This window comes from Hippoglossus stenolepis, chromosome 2 (assembly GCF_022539355.2).
Source record: "Hippoglossus stenolepis isolate QCI-W04-F060 chromosome 2, HSTE1.2, whole genome shotgun sequence".
Lineage (NCBI taxonomy): Eukaryota > Metazoa > Chordata > Actinopteri > Pleuronectiformes > Pleuronectidae > Hippoglossus > Hippoglossus stenolepis.
Genome location: NC_061484.1, coordinates 14,389,549 through 14,411,196, shown reverse-complemented (window position 1 = coordinate 14,411,196; position 21,648 = coordinate 14,389,549). Strand labels below are relative to the sequence as shown.

Genomic DNA, 21,648 nt, shown 5'->3' with positions numbered 1-21,648 from the left:
CATTTCTTAATCTCTCCACTTCTGGTCACCACCACAATAAATAACTCATCAATAACTGAGGGGACTGTTGGGCCTTGGTGGAAGTTTACAGTTTATTGATTTAGTGAAGACACATGAAACCGCACAAAACAAGAGGAGACCTAAACAACAACAACAACACACTTTATCTTATGTCTGAATTACACTTCAGTCTTTGAATATCGGTCGAAATGCCTGAACAAGCCCTTTGATGCAGATTGTGATATGTGAACATGGGCTGTACAGATAAAATGTGATTGATTGATTGCAGTCCGAAATAATAAATCATCTGAAAAGGGCCTTAGAGATCCAGACTTACTCTCATGTGTCATGTCTCAAGTCTTCAGGTTTCAGGTCTAAATCAAGTCATAAATCTTGAAAACCAAATTGAAATGATCATTAAGTTAATGACCAATAAAATGAGAAGATATTTAAGCATTTTTATTTCAAAATACATTAAAAATATTTTTTAACAAAAAGTCAGACCAGAACGACATTCCCATGCACATAGAAACGGTTGTTTGTTCTAATCTATCCTCTGTGAAAAGTTAGCAGTTACTGATTTTTTGTTTTTGCATTGATAAAATCAAATCAGATATAGAAGTTACACAAGCCCCATTGAATGGTGTTTGTTTATTTATTTCAAAGTCAGAACTCGAAACTAAAACATATTCAGCCTGCCTCTTCTTTTTTTTGCTGGTCACTCATGCACATTATTACATAAAACAGACATCCTGTTCCAAGTCAGACTTGCAGCATCACTTCCTCTGAAAAATGCAAAACATACTTTGATTTTCTTCAAGCATATAAAACACAATTTATACAAATGAAAATTAGTTTTGTGAATAAAGCTGCAGCTCAGACTGAGCATTACATTTCATTTAGCTGACGCTTTTATCCAAAGCGACTTACAATAAGTGCATTCATCCATGAGGGTACAAACCCAGAACAACAAGAATAGAGAAAGTACAATTTCTTCAAAAAAGCAAAACTACAAAGTGACTATAAGTAAGTGCCATTTAAGTGCTACTAAATTGTTAGTTTAAGCCACATTTCCGTTTAAGGAAATACAAGCACATACTGGTTCGTACTCAATAGATGTTTGTGCTGAGTCTCAGCTGAGCTGTAAGGTCACATTTTAGATTCTTGACCTCATGGTCTCAGAAGAAGCTGCTGGTGGAGCTGCTTGGTTTGTGCTTCCTCTTGTTGTGCGACTTGAGGTTTGAAGGTGGAGCTTCATGGAGTTCCTCTTGCTTGCGTTTACAGTTACCCAAGCTTTTGACATCCAGTTCTGAGCGCCGGCATCTGTGCTGTCATGGTTTACATCACTGACTTCCCTCTGGATCTCAGCTGAAAGTCTCGTGCTGGTGTCAAAGATGACGGGGGTCCAGTTCCTGGCCTGTGTGTGGACTCTGGTCATCACACAAACTGTGTTGGGTGAGTTGAGCTCTGTTGTTCAGGCTGGTGGTCTCAGCCCCTGCTTGTGTACGTTCAGAGTAGAATTTGTACGAAAGAATAAGTTAAGTCATTTCTTGTTGGGAATCATTAAGAGACAATTTCTTAATCAGCTTGATAAAATCCCAGGAACCCTTCTGCATTACTATGATATTGGATTATTAGATCAACTTAACTGGTCTCCATTTGGTGTCATACTGGATTCTACTCTTAGTTTTTTCCATCTCATCTTTAAATGGTTGGTTGGATGATTGATGCACAGAGTTTGTGTTTCACAATAAATGTCCATGTAACTTCATCACATAAGTTCATAAACAAAGCGTCACATTTAATGTGTTTTCTATCATGTTGAGTTTGTGTGAATAAATTAAATTGTGTTTAATTATTTAAATTATTATTAAAGTTTTTATTTATTTATTCACACTGACTCACACTACATATTCAGTTGCCATGTCATAAATGTAAATCGTCTTTTTCCCTGTTAAGAAGTTTCGTTTGTCGATTGTGATTTGTGAATATGGGCTGTACAAAATTTGGAAATTGCAAATTACCCCGTTTGTGTTTGAATTGTCTTCAATGAACTTTGAGTCTTTACATGCTGGATTTATACAGTTTTTGTTTCCCGCTACATCAAGAATTAAGCACAAAACTCTCAAACAACACCACAGCTGCAATTTTTTCCTTTGAAACATTTGCACTTCTTTAAAGTAAGAATACAGTTATAATTTTCTCTCACCAGGCTGGAATTAAGATCTGTCTTCTAGCACCTTTCTGTATTTCTTTCTCTCTAGTGCTCAGTGACATTCAGTTCCTGGAGAGGTATGAGGGCGACTCTGTGGTTCTTCCGTGTGTCATTCAGCAGAACGAGCCCCCGCCCTTCGGCATGTACCTGAGTCGCAGCTGGCTGCAGCAGAGCCAAGTGCTCTACATCCACACGAAGAGCGTAGCCACTGTGGCCAACGATGACGACCAGACCCGCATCGGGACCAGTGGTGACCCCAGCAGCCACTCCCTGAACGTGACCATCTCTGAGCTGAGGGTCAGCGACACAGACCGCTACTACTGTGATTTTGTTGTTCATAGACCTTTATCTGAAGACGAGAGGATACATGGAGACACTGAATTCGTCCTCCTTGTTACAGCTGGTGAGTGATTCTCTCTTTTTCTTTTCATTTCATCACGCGCGCACGCACGCACGCGCGCACACACACACACACACACACACACACACACACACACACACACACACACACACACACACACACACACACACACACACACACACACATCCCTCTTTGTAGGTTAACCTTTCCAAACCCCAAAGATCAAGAGGATGTGTGTAGTGTTATCTCTAACATCTCAGAGGGTTGACATTAGAAGATGGTTTCCACATGATCGTTATTTTTCCATACAAGAGATTATATTCCTGATGAATTAAATACTTCCCTCTGTTGGCACATATGTGACTCATTGTGAGTCAGTCTAGTCACACCCCCCCACACACTTAACCGTAAAACATGTTTTTACTTTTGTCCCAATAAAGTGACTGTCTCAACAAATTCAGGAGTGATACGCTGCATTTCGTAAAATCTACAGGTTTTAATACAAACCATATTCTGATTATTAAAACAAGTCTTAAAAAACAACTTTCTGGAGGCAGACAAAATCCCAGATAAAAAGAAACCGTTCTGGATGTACCTGACGGCTGCTGCTACACAGTATGAACCCACTGATAGAATAAGATCATCCTTTATTCATTCACAATGGGGGTATTGCAGAACAGGGGAGAGCAAAAAGAAGCATCAATACAAATTTAAATAAATACATAAACAAGCAAGATAAAACATAAGGAGGTATTAAAACTGCAACAATATGTACAGTGTAACAGGATAAATAAAGTTTTATGACATATGGGTATTTCACACTATTGAAATTGCACCTGAGTGAATCTAAATTTATTATTTAGCCTTGCCCGAATCCGTTATATCAGTTTTTCCCTTTCCTCTCTGGAGCTGCTCATGGCTCTCTGGACATAGGGTTGATAGAGACATGTGCCGGGGGCACGGCCGTGCTCCCCTGTCTCCCCCCAAACGGGGAAGGCTTGGCCGTGGAGGGTGTGAGTCTGAAGCGCCAGAGGGGCCGGGCTCCAGTGGAGATGTTGTACAACTCAAAGCGTCACCATGGCAGCAGCTCTTCTTCCTCCTCGTCCTCCTCCCAGTTTTCCACTGGGAGGGTCCAGCTGTCGTCGGCGCCCGGCCCCGGCGGCCTCACCTACAACCTCACCCTGCAGCAGCTGCAGCCGGAGGAAAGTGCCTTGTACAGCTGCCAGCTGCTTGTGCGAGGCAGGGCCGACAACAGCTCCAGTCTGGGGAGACACGTGTTCTTTGTTTCTGTGCAAGGTGGGTCACTGCAGGACTGGACCACAAGGCCACTTCGACTAAACAACACTTTTTTCCAGGCTTTTGAAAATAAAAATAACGTTTCTTTTCATGATAACTTTAATCATCACCTGCAGGATGAAGCCAGATGCCTCTGCTAACCAGTGCAGTTTCCATCTACATACTTTTATTCCAGACTCATATGAGGTCACTGTGACCTTTTACCTTTGATCTCTGAAATCTAAGCAGTTAATCTTTGCGTCCAAGTGGTTCAAATTTGAAGAAATTTCCTAAAAGCTGACTTGAGATTGTATTATTTTATGGCCGAAAACATGTTTGAAATTGACCCAATTCAAATCAGCTAGTCCTTGAGTCTAAGTGAACATTTGTGCCAAATCCAAAAAGATTCTCTCAAGTTTTTCTTGAGATAACGAGTTCACACAGCCAATAAGGGAATTGTGAGGTCCCAGTGCCAATTGAATCCCAAGTTCTAATCAGGTTCTCACTGAGTCCAAGTGAATGTTTGTGCCAAATTGGAAGTTGTCGCTGAACCAGAGGAATAAAGATCTAAAATATTGAAATATATAGAATTAGCCACAGATAAAATGTACGAGATGTAAAATGTTGGCCTTTCAGCCCATCTTCTCATTTAACCTCGGTAACCAAACTGCTATCAGACCAATCAGAAGTGCTGATTCGGTTCCTGTCTTCATGTAACACCATGACCATTACATTCACCAGAGTGTGTTCTCACAGCAGCCTTGAACTAGGAAGGAAGTTGTGTACTTCTTTATTTCCAACTGTCGTTTTTCTCCTTCAGGATTTCATGAACATCACATTGACAGATCCAATGTAAGAATACTTTGAGGCTGCTGAGGAGACGTCGCGGCCCCCTAGTGTTTGTGCTCTGCTGTATCATCGATCCTCTGATCTCTCATCTCCCTCTCTGCTTGTCCGCAGGCCGTCACTGCGGCTGCTCCAGCTACTCCACCCTGCTGTACGCTCTGTCCTCAGCTGTAGCCGTCCTCCTCCTCCTCCTCCTCCTCATTGGATTTCTGGCGATTCATAAAGTGAGTGGACTCAGGATCTCAGACAATCTAATGCTCAGCTCTGACATGATACCAGAGTACGGGGGGGAAACGTTGTGTATTAACAGCAACACCATCTGCGTGTTGAGAGCGTGCTAGAAAGTTCCCCTGCAGCTCACCACAAAACCACACCAGTTTCATAACCCGTTGCTGCCACTTGTCAGCATGTTTTTCTCTAACTTCAGGAGAGAAGGCAGCGAGACCCTCACTCTACTTCTTTCTTTAGTTTGAATGAGTTTCGTCTAATTTTCAACTCGTGTGTTTTCCACGTATCTGTACAACTTGTGAGTGAAACTTCCGACTGAGGATGCTGCTCTGAGATTAAATGCCAAACTCTGATTTTAACACAGGAAATCAAGAGTGTGCGTGCACTTTGATTGTTGCCTTCACTGATTTTTTTCCCCGCACCCATCAGGGCAAAGCTCGCCGCAGTGTCAAGGCACGCCCTCAGGTCCCCATCTACGAGGAGATGACCGGGGTGAAGCCTCTCGCCCGGAAGGTGGCCCCTCACCATCTGGAGGAAATGGAGTCTTCTGAGTACAGAAACTGCTCTGTGAAGAAACTCTGCCCTGAGAACCATTATGAAAGTCCGGCCTCCTGTACTCAAAACGGTACTGAATAGAATGCACTTCTTTCAGAGAATAGTTCATGGATCAATGAAGGAAAAAACAATCAGACATATTTAGAGGACTGATATTTATTAGTTTTGGCAATTTGGTGTAGATCCAAATAAAAATCTAGATCTGGTGAATTTAAATGTGATTTCAAGGGGAACGCTGTCAAAAAGTTAAAACTATTCCTGGATCTGCACCAACATTGAATGGGTTCTTTTTGGGTCCGGGCCCCCACCCCTCCACAGTATATTATAGAAATAGGTTAAGTAGTTTTTGAGTAATCCAAGCGCTGTTAAAAAGGAAACCTTTTTTGGTGGAGGTAAAAATTAAAACCCTTCTTAGCAGCATCATGAACTAAACCAAGCTCAGCTGCCTCTGACACACACAGAGGATTGTTTTTATTTTCTGTATATTGGATTGTTTGGTCAAAAGAGTGTTTGTATTTTGACATAAGTTTAGTTTAAGTTTATATTGCAATGTCAACATTTCTTGTGATGTGATACATTTAGAAAATGTTTATAAATGTATCACGTTTAAAATTTTTTATAAGAATTTTCAAAATAAACATATTGCTTTGCAAACTAAATGTGCCTTGTGTGGTTTTATCTAAAACAAATGACTTATGTTTATCATAAAGATTCCTTGTGTGTGCTCTTAAAGTCCAACAAAGATGTTGAAACATTTGTAAGAATTCGAAACCAACCTTGTTTATGACCCCGTTTCTTCTTTCGACACATTATTGCCACAATCGTTCACCAGGGTTACGTTCCTTAAACTGCTTTGTTCAACCAAGTCAGACAGCAAGTTGTGTGTTGGCCTCACAAAGAACGTTTGTGTTTTTCTTTAACACGATATCTTATCAGCTCGAGGGAATGTTTTCAAATTTGGTGCAAATGCTCACTTGGACTCAAAGATGAACTATTTAGAGTTTGGTGCCTGGAGGTCAAAGGTCAAGGTCACAGTGGCCTCATATTCCTGTAAATGTGATACATCCGTACTGCCTGTTGGGAATTTCATTACATCTGGTACAATTCACTGATTAGAATATGGTGAATTGCATTGTGAATATTCTGTCCCTCAAATGTATATTCTGTGTAGTTATACAACAGCACCCCCTTGGGGCAGTTCAGATACACCAACTCATTAAAACTTCGTTAAAGTTGACATCTCTGACGTGGAGTTCTTTTGAGAGCGTTAAGCTGGTTGGATAGCTAGCGTCCGCGCTAGCGAGACCTTCACAGTGAAAAAACGGCATTACAGCCGCTACGGAGACGACGACATCCAGCTTAAGGAGCTACAGTAAACCACAAATAAACAATAAAGATGATGATGAGGCAACATTGCCTTACCCACACAAAGGTTTTTCCCACACACAAGCTGCTGCTACTGCCTACACTACGCCTCATCACACATCACAGGCTCCTCAGGATCGTGGATCAGCACCGCAACAGAACATTTATGATCATTCCCCATTTCCTGATCAGAGAACGCCTTATGGATCTAGTTATAATCAGCCCCAAACAACTAACGATCTGGCTAAATATCTTGCACGCAGCAACCTAGTAACCTCAGGCCTCACCACAAAAGTGGATATCCTTTGGCTCAAAGTACAAACGTGATCATCGTGTCAGTTTTCCACCTTTCTCTGTATTGGTAGACTTTGTTCGTACAGAAGCAAAAGCTCGCACTGATCCCAGCTTTAATCTCTTCACGCCAGTTTCTATGGAGAGAAAGAATAAGTGGGACAGACCTGTGAAAATGCCTGTATCTGTGCACAAGACACAAGTTTCATCTACAGAAAGATCTGAGTTCAGAGAGGACAAGAAATCAGCAGACCCGAACAAACATTGTCCCCTGCATAAAAAACCACATCCTTTAAGGAAATGCAGAGGCTTTAGAGAGAAGAGTCTAGAGGAACGCAAACAGCTTTTAAAGGAAAACTCCTTATGCTTCCGCTGCTGCTCATCTACAGATAATCTCGCTAGGAACTGCTCAGCTGAAGTCAAATGTATGGAATGTGGGAGCACCGGTCATGTGACAGCGCTCCACCCAGGACCACCTGTCTGGAAACCTAAGCCGTCCCCTCCCTCTTCAGAGCATGGCGGGGAGGAAGACAAAGCGGACATCCAGGAGGTCACGTCAAGGTGCACGTGTTCAAGGGCAGTGCATATCGAAGTTATTGAGGCAATGAGTGCCAGCAGCTTCATCGATGCCTTAAGGAGATTCTTCGCAGTCAGGGGCCCAGCGAAACAAATACGGTCAGACTGTGGCACAAACTTTGTAGGCGCCTCTCGAGAGTTAGAGATGAACACTACAAATCTGAGCTTCAAGAACATGGAGAAGTACTTGAGTACGCAGAACTGCACCTGGGTGTTCAACCCGCCACATGCGTCCCACATGGGTGGCGTATGGGAACGGATGATCGGAATCGCCCGTCGCATTCTGGACTGCATGCTGCTTGAACACAAAAAGTCATGTCTGACGTATGAAGTCCTGGTAACACTCATGGCCGAGGTGGCAGCGATCATGAACGCAAGACCACTCATTCCAGTATCATCGGATCCAGAATCACCTCTCATCCTCACCCCAGCAATGCTTCTGACCCTCAAACCGGTCTCTACACCACCTCCTCCAGGTGACTTTAAAGGAGCGGACCTCTTTAAAGAGCAGTGGAAGCAAGTTCAAAACCTGGCCGACACCTTTTGGAGTAGGTGGAGATGTGAATACCTCAAGACCCTGCAGTTTCGTCACAAGTGGCAGTCGGAAAGGTCAAACCTTCAAGACGGGGACGTTGTTCCCTTGAAAGACAATCAGGCTCGGAGAAACGAATGGCCCATGGCCATCATCACAAAGACTTTTCCAGGCAGGGATGGACTAGTTCGGAGAGTAGAGGTTGAGGTCTTCAAGGACGGAACTAAAAAGACTTTTTCTCGTCCCGTTACAGAAGTGGTTCTGCTTCTGTCTCCAAAAACGGACTCTTGTTAAATGATATGGGATCTTTAAAGACCCCAGACGGGGAGTGTTTTGTCCCTCAAATGTATATTCTGTGTAGTTATACAACACCCCCTTGGGGCAGTTCTCCCGGAAGTAATTCAGGGTTACTTTAGTTGTGTTATTCTTCTGCGGGCTAACGCATCGTTTTTTCACCAACTCATTAAAACTTCGTTAAAGTTGACATCTCTGACGTGGAGTTCTTTTGAGAGTGTTAAGCTGGTTGGATAGCTAGCGTCCACGCTAGCGAGACCTTCACAGTGAATGTAACATCTCAAGGGAATTAGTTCAAATTTGGCACAAACATTAACTTGGACTCACTGATTAGCTTAATGACTTTGGTGGTCAAAGGCCAAGGTGGCTGTTATTGGCCTGAATGTGATACCTCAACACCCACTTGAGGGAATTTATTTAACTTTTGATCAGTCCTCACTTGGACTCAAAGATGAAGTGATAAGATGTTGGTGGTCAAAGGTCACAGTGACCTTATATGAATTTGGAAAAAGAAAACATGTAGAAATGTTTACATGGAAATTGCTCCGGTTAGCAGAGGCCTACAACTAATTCTAGTTTTAAAATGCACCAGCAAATGATGTATGCATTAAAATAATCCAATTATTTTGGAATAGTTCTAAGTCATAAAACAAAAAGCATGACACCAGGTAACAGCCAAGAAAATGTTGTACTTTATTAATATAGTCCGAAAGAAGCTCCATAATCAATGGAGACATTTTTTCCGGTGCATGTCCTTAACAATCACATTCTATGAGGAGAAAAAAGAACAACATTAAAAGCCACAACTTTGTATTTCAGTTACAGACATTTTTCCTTAATGTTTTTTTGTCAAAATAAAGAGAAAGGCAAAGGCAAATTACACCCCCCCCACCCCAATTGCCTCACCCACCCTCCCTCCCTTAAAAAACAGACAGCCTTTAAAAGTCATGGGCTTTTTTTTCAGTACAACCCACAGTGCTTTAGCAGAAGGATAAGCGCTCATTGGTTAAGGATTACACAGCATGACGACGCAATGTAAAGTTTTGCTAAAAACATTAGATGATGGCGATGATAAAAGGAGGAAGGGGGAGGAAATCTGAGCAAGAGAGAAAAAGAAAGAACAACCTTAACATCAAACCCTGAACCCCAGAGTCTGAGTCGACAAACGCCTGCGTCACAGTTGCAGGGGTTTGGACTCTTCCCTCCCACTTGTGCATAGATCATGATCCTTTAAAAAACGAAACAAAAAGCTTCATTCCTCCACTTTCAACCTCTCCACTGCTGGAGACCTGTCACAGCAGCAGACGTGTTAACAGAGAGGAGAGATGATTCAAAAAAGAAAGAAATACTTCTTGCACGATGCTCCTGAACTACGAGATGGAAAAGTAAAAGTACAGCATCAAAACATACAAATGCATCTTCTGTCTTTTTGACAATCAAAACATTGATCGTTGTTTAAATGTAAAGCAATTTCTACTTAGATTTCACATGTAAAGCACTCCACTTTTTTCAAAGTTGATTCTCAGTCTTATTTGGTAAATATGTAACTTGCTACGAACATCTTTTTGTTGTTGTTTTAAAGAAACAATGGTTCTCTATATTCTGTTAAACCTTCAGTGCTTTGCTTGGAGTTGAATTGTTTTCAGTTGCTTGTTTTTTTCTTTTTTCATACAAACTTATAAATGATGGGAGTTGGGATCTGGAACCCTGGCCTTCCTGAGACAAAATCCACATCTTTTTTAATGAGTGTGCAAGATCGTAAGCAAACGGCGTCGCCTACAGGAAACATAAAATCACAACTCAACACACACAGAGATAGTCTGTCCACATCGAAAAAAAAAAGAGAAATCAAAAACTGAATTATGACACAACACTGATCAATCCCAGAGTTCTGAAAAGTAGCATAAATCTTCATTTTGCAAGGTTTTTTCATGTCCATATTTGATGGTAGATGAAATTTGTCCTTTTTCTTTTTTCATTTGTTTTTCACACAACATTCCTGTTTATAAATTTCTATTTCCTTGAACTTCAGACACATGAAATGCTTGTAAACGACAAGTGGCTTTTGCAAAAAAACGAGAACAGAAAAGATAGGCACCTCTGAAATGAGTCTTGTAACAAACTCACCTCCCACACATTTATCCCTTTTCCATTTCCACATGAAGTTAACATAGGGATTACTAGTCCTTCTACAGCTATCTATGGCAACAGTTCTTTGTTTTTTCCCCATTTTTAAGTTTTTGTCCTTTTTTTTGTAGTTTTTTTTCTCTTTTCTGTTTTTTTCTTATTTTTATTGTATAACTGGAACAAAATGGTGCAATACTCAATGATAACCCTTGTACTGGATTATTCCACAATAAAAGCCACTATAAGGTAGATAAACTTTTTACAGATAGAATCAAAAAAATCCATTAAGTCCTTGAGTAAACATGTACACGTGAATTGTCACCATCTCCCCTCCGTACTTAGACTCGTTTACCTACGATTAGCTGAGTGAGGGGTAGAAGACACTCAGTGCAACGTTAGAAGATAACGTCTATCAGAATAGTTTTTGACAAAGTAACGACACAAATGAAAAGATAAAAACAGACAAAATATAACATACTGAGTGGAACATAACAGCAGGCCATGTGCCCTGTACGCACGGTCTTGTGCGCACACATTCATACAAACATCTGACTTTCAAGCACACATCTAAGATGACTTTTGCATTTTTTTTTTTCAGAGATTTTGTATTCGTAACTTAATGCAATACATTTTTGATATTCTCTAAAAAGCCCCTAAGTGTACCTGTCAGACGGAGAGAACAAAAAAAAAAGAATTACTGACTTCACATTACGTTATTGGCGCTCCATGATTCAAGTATTTGTGTTCGATGTTTTGTTTTGATATGTTTGTGATTTTTTTTTTTCCCTCATCAACTGGGTAAAATATGCATCAAACCAGGGGATTCAGGTTGGGCTAACTAACAAACACATATATACAGTACGAGCACTTCAAAGTACTGTATTATGTCATCAAAACCAGAACGTGCATATCCAACTCCGTGGAACAACGACGCAGCTTTCAATCAATCAAGTATCTGTTTACACCCGACCCTAATTCTTTCCTTTGTGTCACTTATTTGCGGGGAAAATACATATTGCTCATTTTCAGGTGTATCAAACCAAGACCTTTTCAAACAAAAACGAAAAGTTTCAGAGGTTACGATCCAAGAAGTCAGAAGAGGTGATACTACACACCACACTCACAGTATATACATATACATATATGTAGTGTATACATACATTATATACTGTTATCTAGAACAGAGCTGTAGAGAGGAGACCCTCTCGATGCTGGTGCAGCATGGGAAACCCCCTTCACTGTCAGGGTTCTCCAGTTAGTACAGGATGCTGGGAGGTCCTCGGCTATTGGGTCTGTCTGAGCTTGGATCAAGGCAGTTACAGAAACAGGCAATAGTGATTTTTGCTTGTGTGCTGCAGGACTGCAAGTCCTGAAAGGTAGCCTTTTCCCGTTTTCTTGTTATTTTTTTTTTTACATTTTTAAACATTTTTTTTCTTTAAATGATTTTTAAGACTTTGTACCTCTTGAAATGTGCCCCCTCCCCTCTTGCTGATGCAGAGTGAGGGGAGTCGAGGCTGATGCAGTGGGCCCAAGCCATCTGGGTCTGTGGAAATGTACAGTTCAGTGGGCCCCACTTTGAGCAGGACACAAACATAAAAACGAGATAAATACAGCATCCACAAAAAAGGCACCCCGGCCACTAGTCTACCCCTTTTAGATGGTGGTAGTAGAAGCTGATGGCCGGAGACGTTTCAGCTATAAGTGCAGAGCTTTAACATATTATAGATCTTTTTTTTTTCATTTAGATTTTTTAGCATTTTTAAGATTTTTATGTCAAACTTCATAAAAATGACGTTAAAATGCGATTTCATTTTTGGTTTTAAAAAAATATGTACCCGGGATTACCCATCAGCAACTGTGCACTGTAGCAAACTGGAACCCCCAACTGAGTAGACTTTCTCCTTAGCATGGGGCGTTCCCCACAAAAGCATAAAAAAAAAAATCTCAGTCATTTCAGGGTGTGATGCTGCCGCCCATTTGTTTGTTCCCTCCTGTCCCCCGCTGCACCCTCCGCAAAGGTTATCAAAGCTCCTCCGAGTAGGGAACAGAAGTGCTGTCTACAAAGACACGGTATGACACAGCAAATTTATATTGGCACGTTACATTGGCATCTTTTACATGCAATAATAGGCCTCCAAACAGTAACTGTAGGCCACCTTTCGAGAAAAGGATTGAATACAAGCCTTTTCTCCTCCAATTAGGATTAAGTTCGAGGCATGAGGTCTGTACAGATTGTTGCGCAGATGGCCTTTAAATCTAAGACTTCGCTCTCACAGTAGAAAGGACAGATACGGAGAGCTGCATCTCGTGCTTGGTATCATCAACTCCCCAACCCTGAGATCAAGCTGGACAGAAGTGTCTTCAGCGCAGAGAGAAAGTTCGACCTTTTGATAAAAGTGTTCGGACTTTAAGTATACGACAGTGTTCTGGTGGCTTTGCCTGACTTTACAGAAACGGTGGCCATTCCGAAGTGCTTACAGGAGCACACCGGGGACAAGTGTCAGGGTTTGCCAAGCTCATTCCAGAGTCGGGTTTGGCGTGCTGTAAAGGGCCCCAGCCTCTAGTCTTTTGCATAGAAACAGATACGAGGGCCTGTTGGTGCCTGGTCAGGGGGGAGGGCTACTGGGTCTGGTTGAGGTGGTGGAGGTGAGGAGGTTATAGCGTAGCAGCTAGGCAAAGGGTAAGGGGGGACAGCCTGCGGACAGGCGGAGCAGCTTGGAGCGACAAACACCCACAACCCTTTTTTTTCTTTTTTCTTTTTTACACATCTCAAGGTACTACCTGGAAGTACTACAGAATACTGTCCAACACAAAAGCATGATCAGTTTAAAAAAAATTAATAGACAATCAATAACGGTCTGTAGTATTGATCCTCGTTTTGCATTCAATACACAGGATGAACATACAGAGGCACCTCTGACCAAAGTGTTTCTGCATATGAACAGTGAAGGGCTAGTCAGCAGCCAGTATATTGTAGACCACTGCATTTAGACAAAAAAAAATAACAATAGAACACATTGGAAACAAAGTCAAATCATCCTTTTTTTTCAAAAAAAGAGTACACTGGCAAAAATTCCAGAAATATGACTATTACATCTTCCAGCTAAAGTGATCTTTGTGTCAAAGAACTGAGAGATGAGGGGGGAGGGCAGGATGACAGCAGGGTTGAGTGGTGGCGGGCCCCCGTTGGAGATGCTGCACGTGTGTGTGTGTGTGGCAGAGAGCCGTGATTGGCCGAGCCTTGGAGGAGCCGCTTTCTTGCCAGACTGAGGGCTGGTCAAGTGGAGCCCGGGAGGAAGTGGGGCTGCCGCTTGACACCCAGAGGACCACAACATAGAGGCACTCAGTGGACACTCCACCTCCCCACCCCACTCGGACTCATCCACCGACCGACTGGCTTGACGGGCCAGCAGGCGTCGAGAGACAGCTGACGTTGCATGTCTAGTGTCTCCAAACAGAACAAGGCGAAAACATTTGGAGTAACAGTGATATTCACTTTGATAAAGTTCAAAGAGGGGGGGATCGTAGACTGCAGTTTCCCCCCCCTCCCCAAAAGTCCAATGGTACATTTCAGTTCTGTTTCCCTTCATCCTGCTACCAGAGGAACAACGCCAGACACATTTCCAAGAAGTTGATACAGTACATAAAAGAGCAGGTTTTTTTTGTTGTTTTCTATGTTTTTGCTGCTCCTTCTTTTGATTTATTGGATTGCAGTTGAAGCGATTTGCTCTTCATAAGTGCTATGATAAAACCCTTTGAATTTATAAAAGTCTTAGTCTCTTCTGTTTATACAGTACCAAACGCAAGGAACACTCGTAGGTTTACTGCATTAGGAGAAACCCCTCTTATTTGGTATTGTGCCAGATACCCAGAACCATCCAATCCCACTGTAGATTCAGTCTCTGTTGGGTGTGGCTGTGGCACGCAGAGAGGAAGAATGCATGTGTGTGTACCCAGTTTCACTCTTCAGTACAGTTTGCTGTATGCACAGTTCAAAAGTTGCTTCTTCCTCTTTGCAGAGTTTACCCAACAGTATCAGGGGGATTGGCAGCCTGGAGGGAATCCAAGTTGTGAAAAGGGGGTAAGGTGGTAATTTCTTTTTGAGTTCCAAAGTCTTTTGCTGCAATCAGCAACAATCAAAAAAAGAAAATAAAAAATATAAGAGAAACCAGCTCCGGTGGACATCGAGTATGGACGGAAGAAAAGTCTATCATGTATATTGCACAATGAACTGTCATGAATGTGAAATTGTATATTTTTTTTCCCCAAAAAACTTGCTGATCATTCAGACCACTGGGCTTCATAACAAACTGGATAATTGAAAATTCAACAAAGCACCAGTGAGTTCCAAGTTGAAGGTGACCAGAAGGATCTGGGCTCGCAGACACCACCGGACATACACAGGTCATGTACGAAAACAGAGACAAGGTTGACGAATAATCTTCTCTCAGCTTATATGTTGGGACAGATATCAAAAATGCGCTTGGGTCTAAACCTAATAAAAAAAAAAAGAACATTTAATAGCTGAGCAATTCCTTTGAGAAGACAAATTAAAATCATTAAGCTGATGATTGGCAGGGCCAGTCACATGGCCAGGCCTTCTAACTGCCCAGTGACAGTTGGTCACCAATTGTGTCCTGTACCACTTGCTGGCTCAGAGGTGAAACTGTGCAAGATTTCAGCTATTTCTTCAGTTACAAAACAAACATGGGAAGGACCTGGGCCAGAGAGCACTTAAGGCTAATATTAGTGCTGAGAAAACAACGTTAACACAACTAGTAAAGGTCTTCGAACCACATCATTGGCCATGGACATGTTGGGAATGGTCGTTTTAAGTCTTATTTTGGGATGATTTGTTTTCTTTTTTTGGAGGGAAAAGGAAAGTCTCAGATGGCAGCTTTGATTGCTTCTCCTAAAAACACTTCACACAGAATGTCATGTATACTTATGGAAAAACTAAAAATACTTAAAAGGTTTCTTTGTGTTGTGTCTCATTTCAGTTTGTTTTATATGACGCATTTCAAAAATACCAAAAGGAAAACAACTTGCCGTCTTTCCATAAAAAAAAGAAAAGAAATAAAAAAAGAAGGATAAAAGTAAAACAGAAGGAGTGGAGTCTGCAGTCTGTGGTAGGGACCCCCTTCCTTCTGAATCACAATTCACAGTTCAAAACAGTTCAAATTGATACTGATTATCGCCACATGATTTGCTTGGGTTTTGCTCCTGTTCACAAATTTTTTTGTTTGTTTTGTATTTTTTTGCCACCTCACCCACCACCGATTGGCTTACATGACACGGTGGTCGGTCGGTTAGTGTATCGTGGCATCATCCTACATGGACTCCCCACTCAGTAGATCTCCAGGCAGCAGGGTGTTGATGGAGGTAGGGCTCCCGATCACGCGGGGGTCCTCTCCGCTCGGCGGTCCCCAAAGGCTGGAGTAGTGAGGCACCCCGCCCCACAGCAGATCGTTGCCGCTGGCCTTGCTGCCACCGCTGCTCCACTGGCCAATGGAGTGGGACTGCGGTGCTCCGCCCATTCGGTTTTGATTGGTTCCCGGGTTGGTCTGCCAGCTAGTGGTGTTTGCCGCTAGTGACTGACCTTGTGCAAAGAAGCGGTTCACCTCCTCCTCGCCGGCAAACTCCGCAAGGATAGTGGTGTTTCCAAGCACGCACCTTACAAGGAACAAAAGAGGAAACAGTTAGTCTTACGGTGAAAAGCAAAACAGAAATAAGGAACTAATAATATTTTATGTTTTGGAAATGTCATCTTTGTATAAAAATGGGCCAGGATACACCTGACACTTTTTTTTAACAAACTGTAGTGCTCATTTAGGGCTTGATTGTGCCATTATGCTTTTTCGTGCGCTGCTGTAACCACATTTGCGTGCAGCTGGTAATGAAAAGTAGGTCACACATCTTGTATTTTGTTTCCATGACAACCAGTACAAACCCTCAGGAAAACAAAATTATGGGACAAATTTTAGACAATTATAAAGTGACCAGTCCTTTGGACTGGTCACTTCTCCTATTTCACTTGCATGACTACAAAAATCGCTGTAATCTTACAATACAGCTGACTACAGTGTGACTCCCCACGTACTTTCCTCGTGACTGCACAGATACAAAATTGTGTGCTTCTCCAAAAAGTTGTACTCTGCCACCAATAAGAAGGAAGGAACTATGGGTTTCCTCAGTTAAAGCTCAATCACTTTAATATAAAAAAGAAAGGGGTAAGTGAAAAGCAAAGGAAGTGCAAAAAAACATTTCATTTCAACATAACAAAACCCGGTGTGGTTGATGAGAGACTTTGCTGTGTCTTACATGTGCAGAGACTTCTGGGCCTTGGCGGCCTCATCCTTGGAGCTGTAGCGTACCACGGCGTTTCCCTGGGTCAGGTTGAGGTGGAATGTGATCAGGGGGCCGTGCTGCATGCACAGGGTCCGCAGAGTTGAACCATCAATCTGGAGCACAGGAGAAAAAAGAATGTATATAAAAAAATAAAGTACTAACAACAAGGTTTATTCATCAATTTTACACTTGATTTTCAGTCACTCTTCATTTTCTCTTAATCACTGTCCACCCTCTATTAAGCTCACTTCAGTCACTTTTTTTGACTTCAGAAATCAATAACACAAGCCACTTAGTCAAAGGAACAATAGCAGCAGAAAATCATGTTCGTTTAACTTTCAAACAGCCATCAGATGAATCATTGATGAATCATTGTTCTGTTTTTTATTTTTTTATTTTACATTGATTCATGACCAGATATATCTTGGAATTCATCATATTTACATGCCAATTCTGCTCATCATACAATTGTTAAATTAAACAAGAATTAGAATTAGAGAGTACATACTTGTGGAGTGAGATTCCTCAGCACCAGCCAGCTGCTTGTCCTGGCGGGGCTGTCAGTACTCCAGGTGGTTCCCTCTGTAAGAGAAATGAAGACTCAGTTCAATAAAATGTAAAGTAAAACAGAACAAAAAGTGTTATTGTGAGCTATTATTTTTACATGACATTCATCTTTTCAAAAGCAATGAGACAAGAAGCTGATTTCATGTGATAGTGGCCTTATAATGTAATCTAATTCTAAGGGAAACATGTATTTAAAAATGCAATTTACTATCTAATTATGTGTATTAGATCTTTATAAGCCACTGCCACGCTCTCTTTAGGGCGTGAACCTCTGCGCATAAGAGTTTGACATCAGAGGAATCCACGATACCTTCTCCCCACTGTTATTTAAGTGCACACACAATTACTATCTGCATTACTGAAAGTTCTCCATCTCCTGTGAAAATAGAAGTGTCAAAATAAGGTCACATATATGATGTTTAAAATGTGGCTTTTCGCAGAGCCGGTAAACCTCAAGATGTCAGTTTAGCAGGGTGTGTTCAGCAAACACTGACAGAGCGAGTGCAGCGATAGCACACTCGCAGCTGTGAACTACACCACACCTACGCATCAACAGTTATATCAATGTTTGCTGAGAGTGAAGAGCATCAAAACAAGACTGCTATCCGTGATTTTACTTTTGGTGGAATCTGCCTTATATGAAAGAATTTGTTGAAAAACTTTTTCACAGCATGCAAAGAGCATTCTGCAGAGGGAATGACTAAGAAAACATTCACAGGCATGGGCTTTTATGCAGATTTGGTGAGAGGGTGATGTACGTGTGTGTGAATAGCAGATGTGTGTGTGCGAACCAAGTGAAAAGTAAAATCCCAGGAGATAAGACACAAAACAGCGGCCTTTTTCAAGGTCCTCGTGGAGGAGGCAATTAGTTAGTTCAAATTTGTGGCTCTGACTTTCCCTGGAAGACTGATACCCAGTGCATCTGCTGTGAGGCAGGTCACCAAAGCTCATCTTGGCAGTTACACAAGCAGAAATGGTATACATGAACAGAGATAATATAAAGTATAGTATAAAGGTATAATTTTCCATTACAGTAATAATAAAGTACTTCAATTTATCAATTTAACAAAAATTGTAGTTCATACGTTAATGGACTTATATTGTAAGAAACACCTCATAATGAAATCTGAGACTTTGATACACTTTATGGATATTATGCTTTAAATTGCAGTTTAAAAGTCTGAAGGAATGGTGCAAGAGTTTGTAACTGAAACAGTGTCCAGTCAGTTCAACTATATGCTTCTAAGAGAGAAAAATAAATAAGTGCTCACCGGAGGTGTAGGAGCTGCTCCAGCCTTGGGCCAGGCCCAGCGAGTTGCCGCCCCAGGTAGAGGAGGGCTTGCTGTTGGTGAGGCCTGGTGGGGGTCTGGAAGGAGCTACAGAGCTGCGTGGCCCCTGGGGGACTTTCCACAGCTCATGGGACAGTGAGCCTTGGCTCTGTGAGATGGGCCCTTGGGACCAGGTGGACTTCATGTCAGAGAGTTTACCTTCACACAGAGAGAGGGTGGAAAGACAGAACAGGTCAGAGGACAAAGTTACCGATGAATATGTAGAGCTAGAACTAAGATGTAATTGCATATATGTGTAGGATTGGAAAATGTGGCACTACATGATGGGTAAGGTTCAAAAGACCCTGATTTAAACTGCAATAAAAGCTGCTTATTTTCCACTGTGTACTTAAACTATCCCAGATCTGCGATGAGTCCAAATTTCTAAATGTCTTGAATAGTTTTCTTGTCATTCATACCTCCATTTCTGTCCCGCAGCAGGTATCGGTTGACATCATGGATGTTGGTGTTGATGGTGGGACCGCTGGGGACGCTGCCGGGAGTCATGTTGGGGTCATTTTCGGGGTCGATGTTCTGAAGGCCCTTCCATGGGACACCTGGGCAGAACTCTAACGGCAAAAATGAAAGATGTTTTAAAAAAAATCTTTTAGGGACAAAAGATTGCCATTACATGACTTCTTTAAAGTTTCACACAATCATAAACAAGCCTCTAAGCCACTGCTTGATTCAAAATGATAATTTCTTTGCTTGTAAATTCAACTTTTAGTGTTCAATGTTGATTGCAACTTCCCAAACACTAAGCCCTTTCAGGTTTGACCATCACAAATAATTCTCCAACTGTGGGAAGAACTGACTAATACAGGAAAAGAACGAAGGCTGAGAAGAAAGTAGCACTGACTGTAAACCTGTTTGACTACTAAATATGTAGAGTATTTTTTTATTTCATCTTCTCACCTGGGGGCCAGTTAATGTTGGTTCCATTGGTGATCTTTTCATTGGGGCTCTTGCCCTGGCCCCAACTGTCAGGGGGTACCAGGGGGCTGGTGGGGGAGTCAGAGCTGGACATAAGATTGTAAGGGCTGTAGGAGTCCTCTAGCTGGGGGGGCTTCCCAGGGGGGCCCAGATTGGAGGCAGCAGATATGGCACCTAGAACACAAACAAATAATGGACTTAGTTAAATTCAGTTTAAGTTAATATACTTTTACAAAGACAATAAATAGTTCATGTTTTTGCACAGGTTTCTCAGATTGTTATGCAAGACTCTGAAATGAAAGACTCATAAACTCAAGAAAACTTAAGAGTTAGAAGCCACTGGTGTGATTTCTATAGTAAGATGATGCTCTGGTGCCTTTTAAGGCCATACATGGAAATATGACAATGAAAACGATTAGTGGCTGAATATTATAGAAGTGATGGTGAATTAAATGTTGAAATGGAAAGTGTAGGAGTCAATAAGTTAGAGTCATTTGCTCATTTCAAGTCAATTATAAAATTGCATTTTGTCTGGAAATTGTATTTTATAGATTATATAATCATAAGCACTTTACAATACTATAAATGTGCTGGGGACTGTATGAAATCTGTATAATGAGTACAATTATCTAATATGGCATGGGAATTAGTTTATTAATTTATTACATTTGAATTAACTTCTATAGTCATGAAAAATGTTCATATTAAACCATGTTTCATTTTTGTGTGCATGCATGTCTTAGTTTTGCTGCAACATACCATGCTTATTGAGGTTGTTCTCCATGTTTGAGGAGTTGCCAGAGTCCATGGAGTTGGAGTGTGTCCACTGGGACAGGCGGGATTGGGGCTGAGGGGGCTCCTTCAGGGACAGACCCCCAACCTCCATGCAGTTTACATTCATGTTTGGATTTAGTCCAGCTGCGGGCACACACACACAAAACTGTCTTTTTACTTCATTCATAAAATGTAAGAGGATGATATTATGTTTTCACAAGATGAAAGAACTTGTGAAGCAGCAATTTTCATAAAAACATGGCTATATACTTTTTTAGTTGTTTGTTCGACACAAAAATAAATTGTTCACAATTTATGTATGACTTGTGGTTGGGCACACTGTATGTTATGAGTACAGATGTATGCATGACAGAGTTGCTACTTCAAGGGTTTCAAAAGGAAAACCCTCAACAAGCAATCCACATTTCGTCAAATTCCCATTTATTGAGCAGGAGTGACCACCAAAAGATTATTTTCAACCTGTTGCTGTCCCTATCCTAGACTTACAAAGGGAGTAGGAGCTGTAGGCGTTGGGCGAAGACGGCGGCTCTTTGGTGTGCAGTGTGTCGACGAGGCCCGGAGCCTGGTGTGAGCTTGTGAAGGGGTCCAGGCTTGATTTGCCGGAGCCATGGCCTCCAGTGGGGCCACCAGGGTGATGCAGACCAGAGGAGGAGGAAGAGGAGGAGGAATGAGAGGGAAGTTGCTGCTGCTTCATCAGCAGCGCCTGGTACAGCTGACGCTGGTGCTGCTGGATCTGCTGCTGCATGTTGGTGATTGTACGTGCAACCTGGGTGAGGAAAGAGAGGGATTGTCACAACTGTGTATTAAGGAAGGAAATGTTTGGCAAGGAGGGAGAGGAAAGCAGAACATAATTCAAATTATAAAGAGACAAAGCTGGTGGAATAATAATGAAGGAAAAACAAAGGATGAAAAGGTTTTAGAGAAATGAAGAAAGGCAAAGCACAAGGAGAGATGAAGTGGAAAGTAGAATTTTTTAAAAGGCAATGCAGAGAAATATGAAGGGAGAAACAAG

General features: G+C 41.7%; 2 protein-coding genes across 4 annotated transcripts in view; one reads left to right on the top strand and one right to left on the bottom strand.

Annotated features, from left to right (window-relative positions):
• The first annotated feature begins 1,247 nt into the window (after positions 1-1,247).
• Positions 1,248-6,139, top strand: cd7al (cd7 antigen-like). Its single transcript, XM_035146376.2, has 5 exons — positions 1,248-1,455; positions 2,265-2,618; positions 3,486-3,872; positions 4,812-4,921; positions 5,355-6,139. Exons 1-5 carry the CDS (start codon positions 1,395-1,397, stop codon positions 5,559-5,561), a joined length of 1,119 nt encoding a protein of 372 aa, XP_035002267.1. The 5' UTR covers positions 1,248-1,394; the 3' UTR covers positions 5,562-6,139.
• A 3,637-nt stretch (positions 6,140-9,776) lies between these two features.
• Positions 9,777-21,648, bottom strand: part of tnrc6c2 (trinucleotide repeat containing adaptor 6C2) — a 49,461-nt gene continuing 37,589 nt past the window's right edge. For all 3 annotated transcript variants that reach the window (XM_047344431.1, XM_047344430.1, XM_047344432.1), the window contains 8 exons: positions 21,123-21,402; positions 20,601-20,759; positions 19,824-20,015; positions 19,328-19,477; positions 18,852-19,067; positions 17,522-17,595; positions 16,987-17,126; positions 9,777-16,338 (listed from right to left, as the gene is read on the bottom strand). In XM_047344431.1, coding sequence (XP_047200387.1) covers positions 15,996-16,338; positions 16,987-17,126; positions 17,522-17,595; positions 18,852-19,067; positions 19,328-19,477; positions 19,824-20,015; positions 20,601-20,759; positions 21,123-21,402 — 1,554 coding nt within the window. In that variant the 3' untranslated portion in view covers positions 9,777-15,995. The remainder of the gene's footprint in view (positions 16,339-16,986; positions 17,127-17,521; positions 17,596-18,851; positions 19,068-19,327; positions 19,478-19,823; positions 20,016-20,600; positions 20,760-21,122; positions 21,403-21,648) is intronic.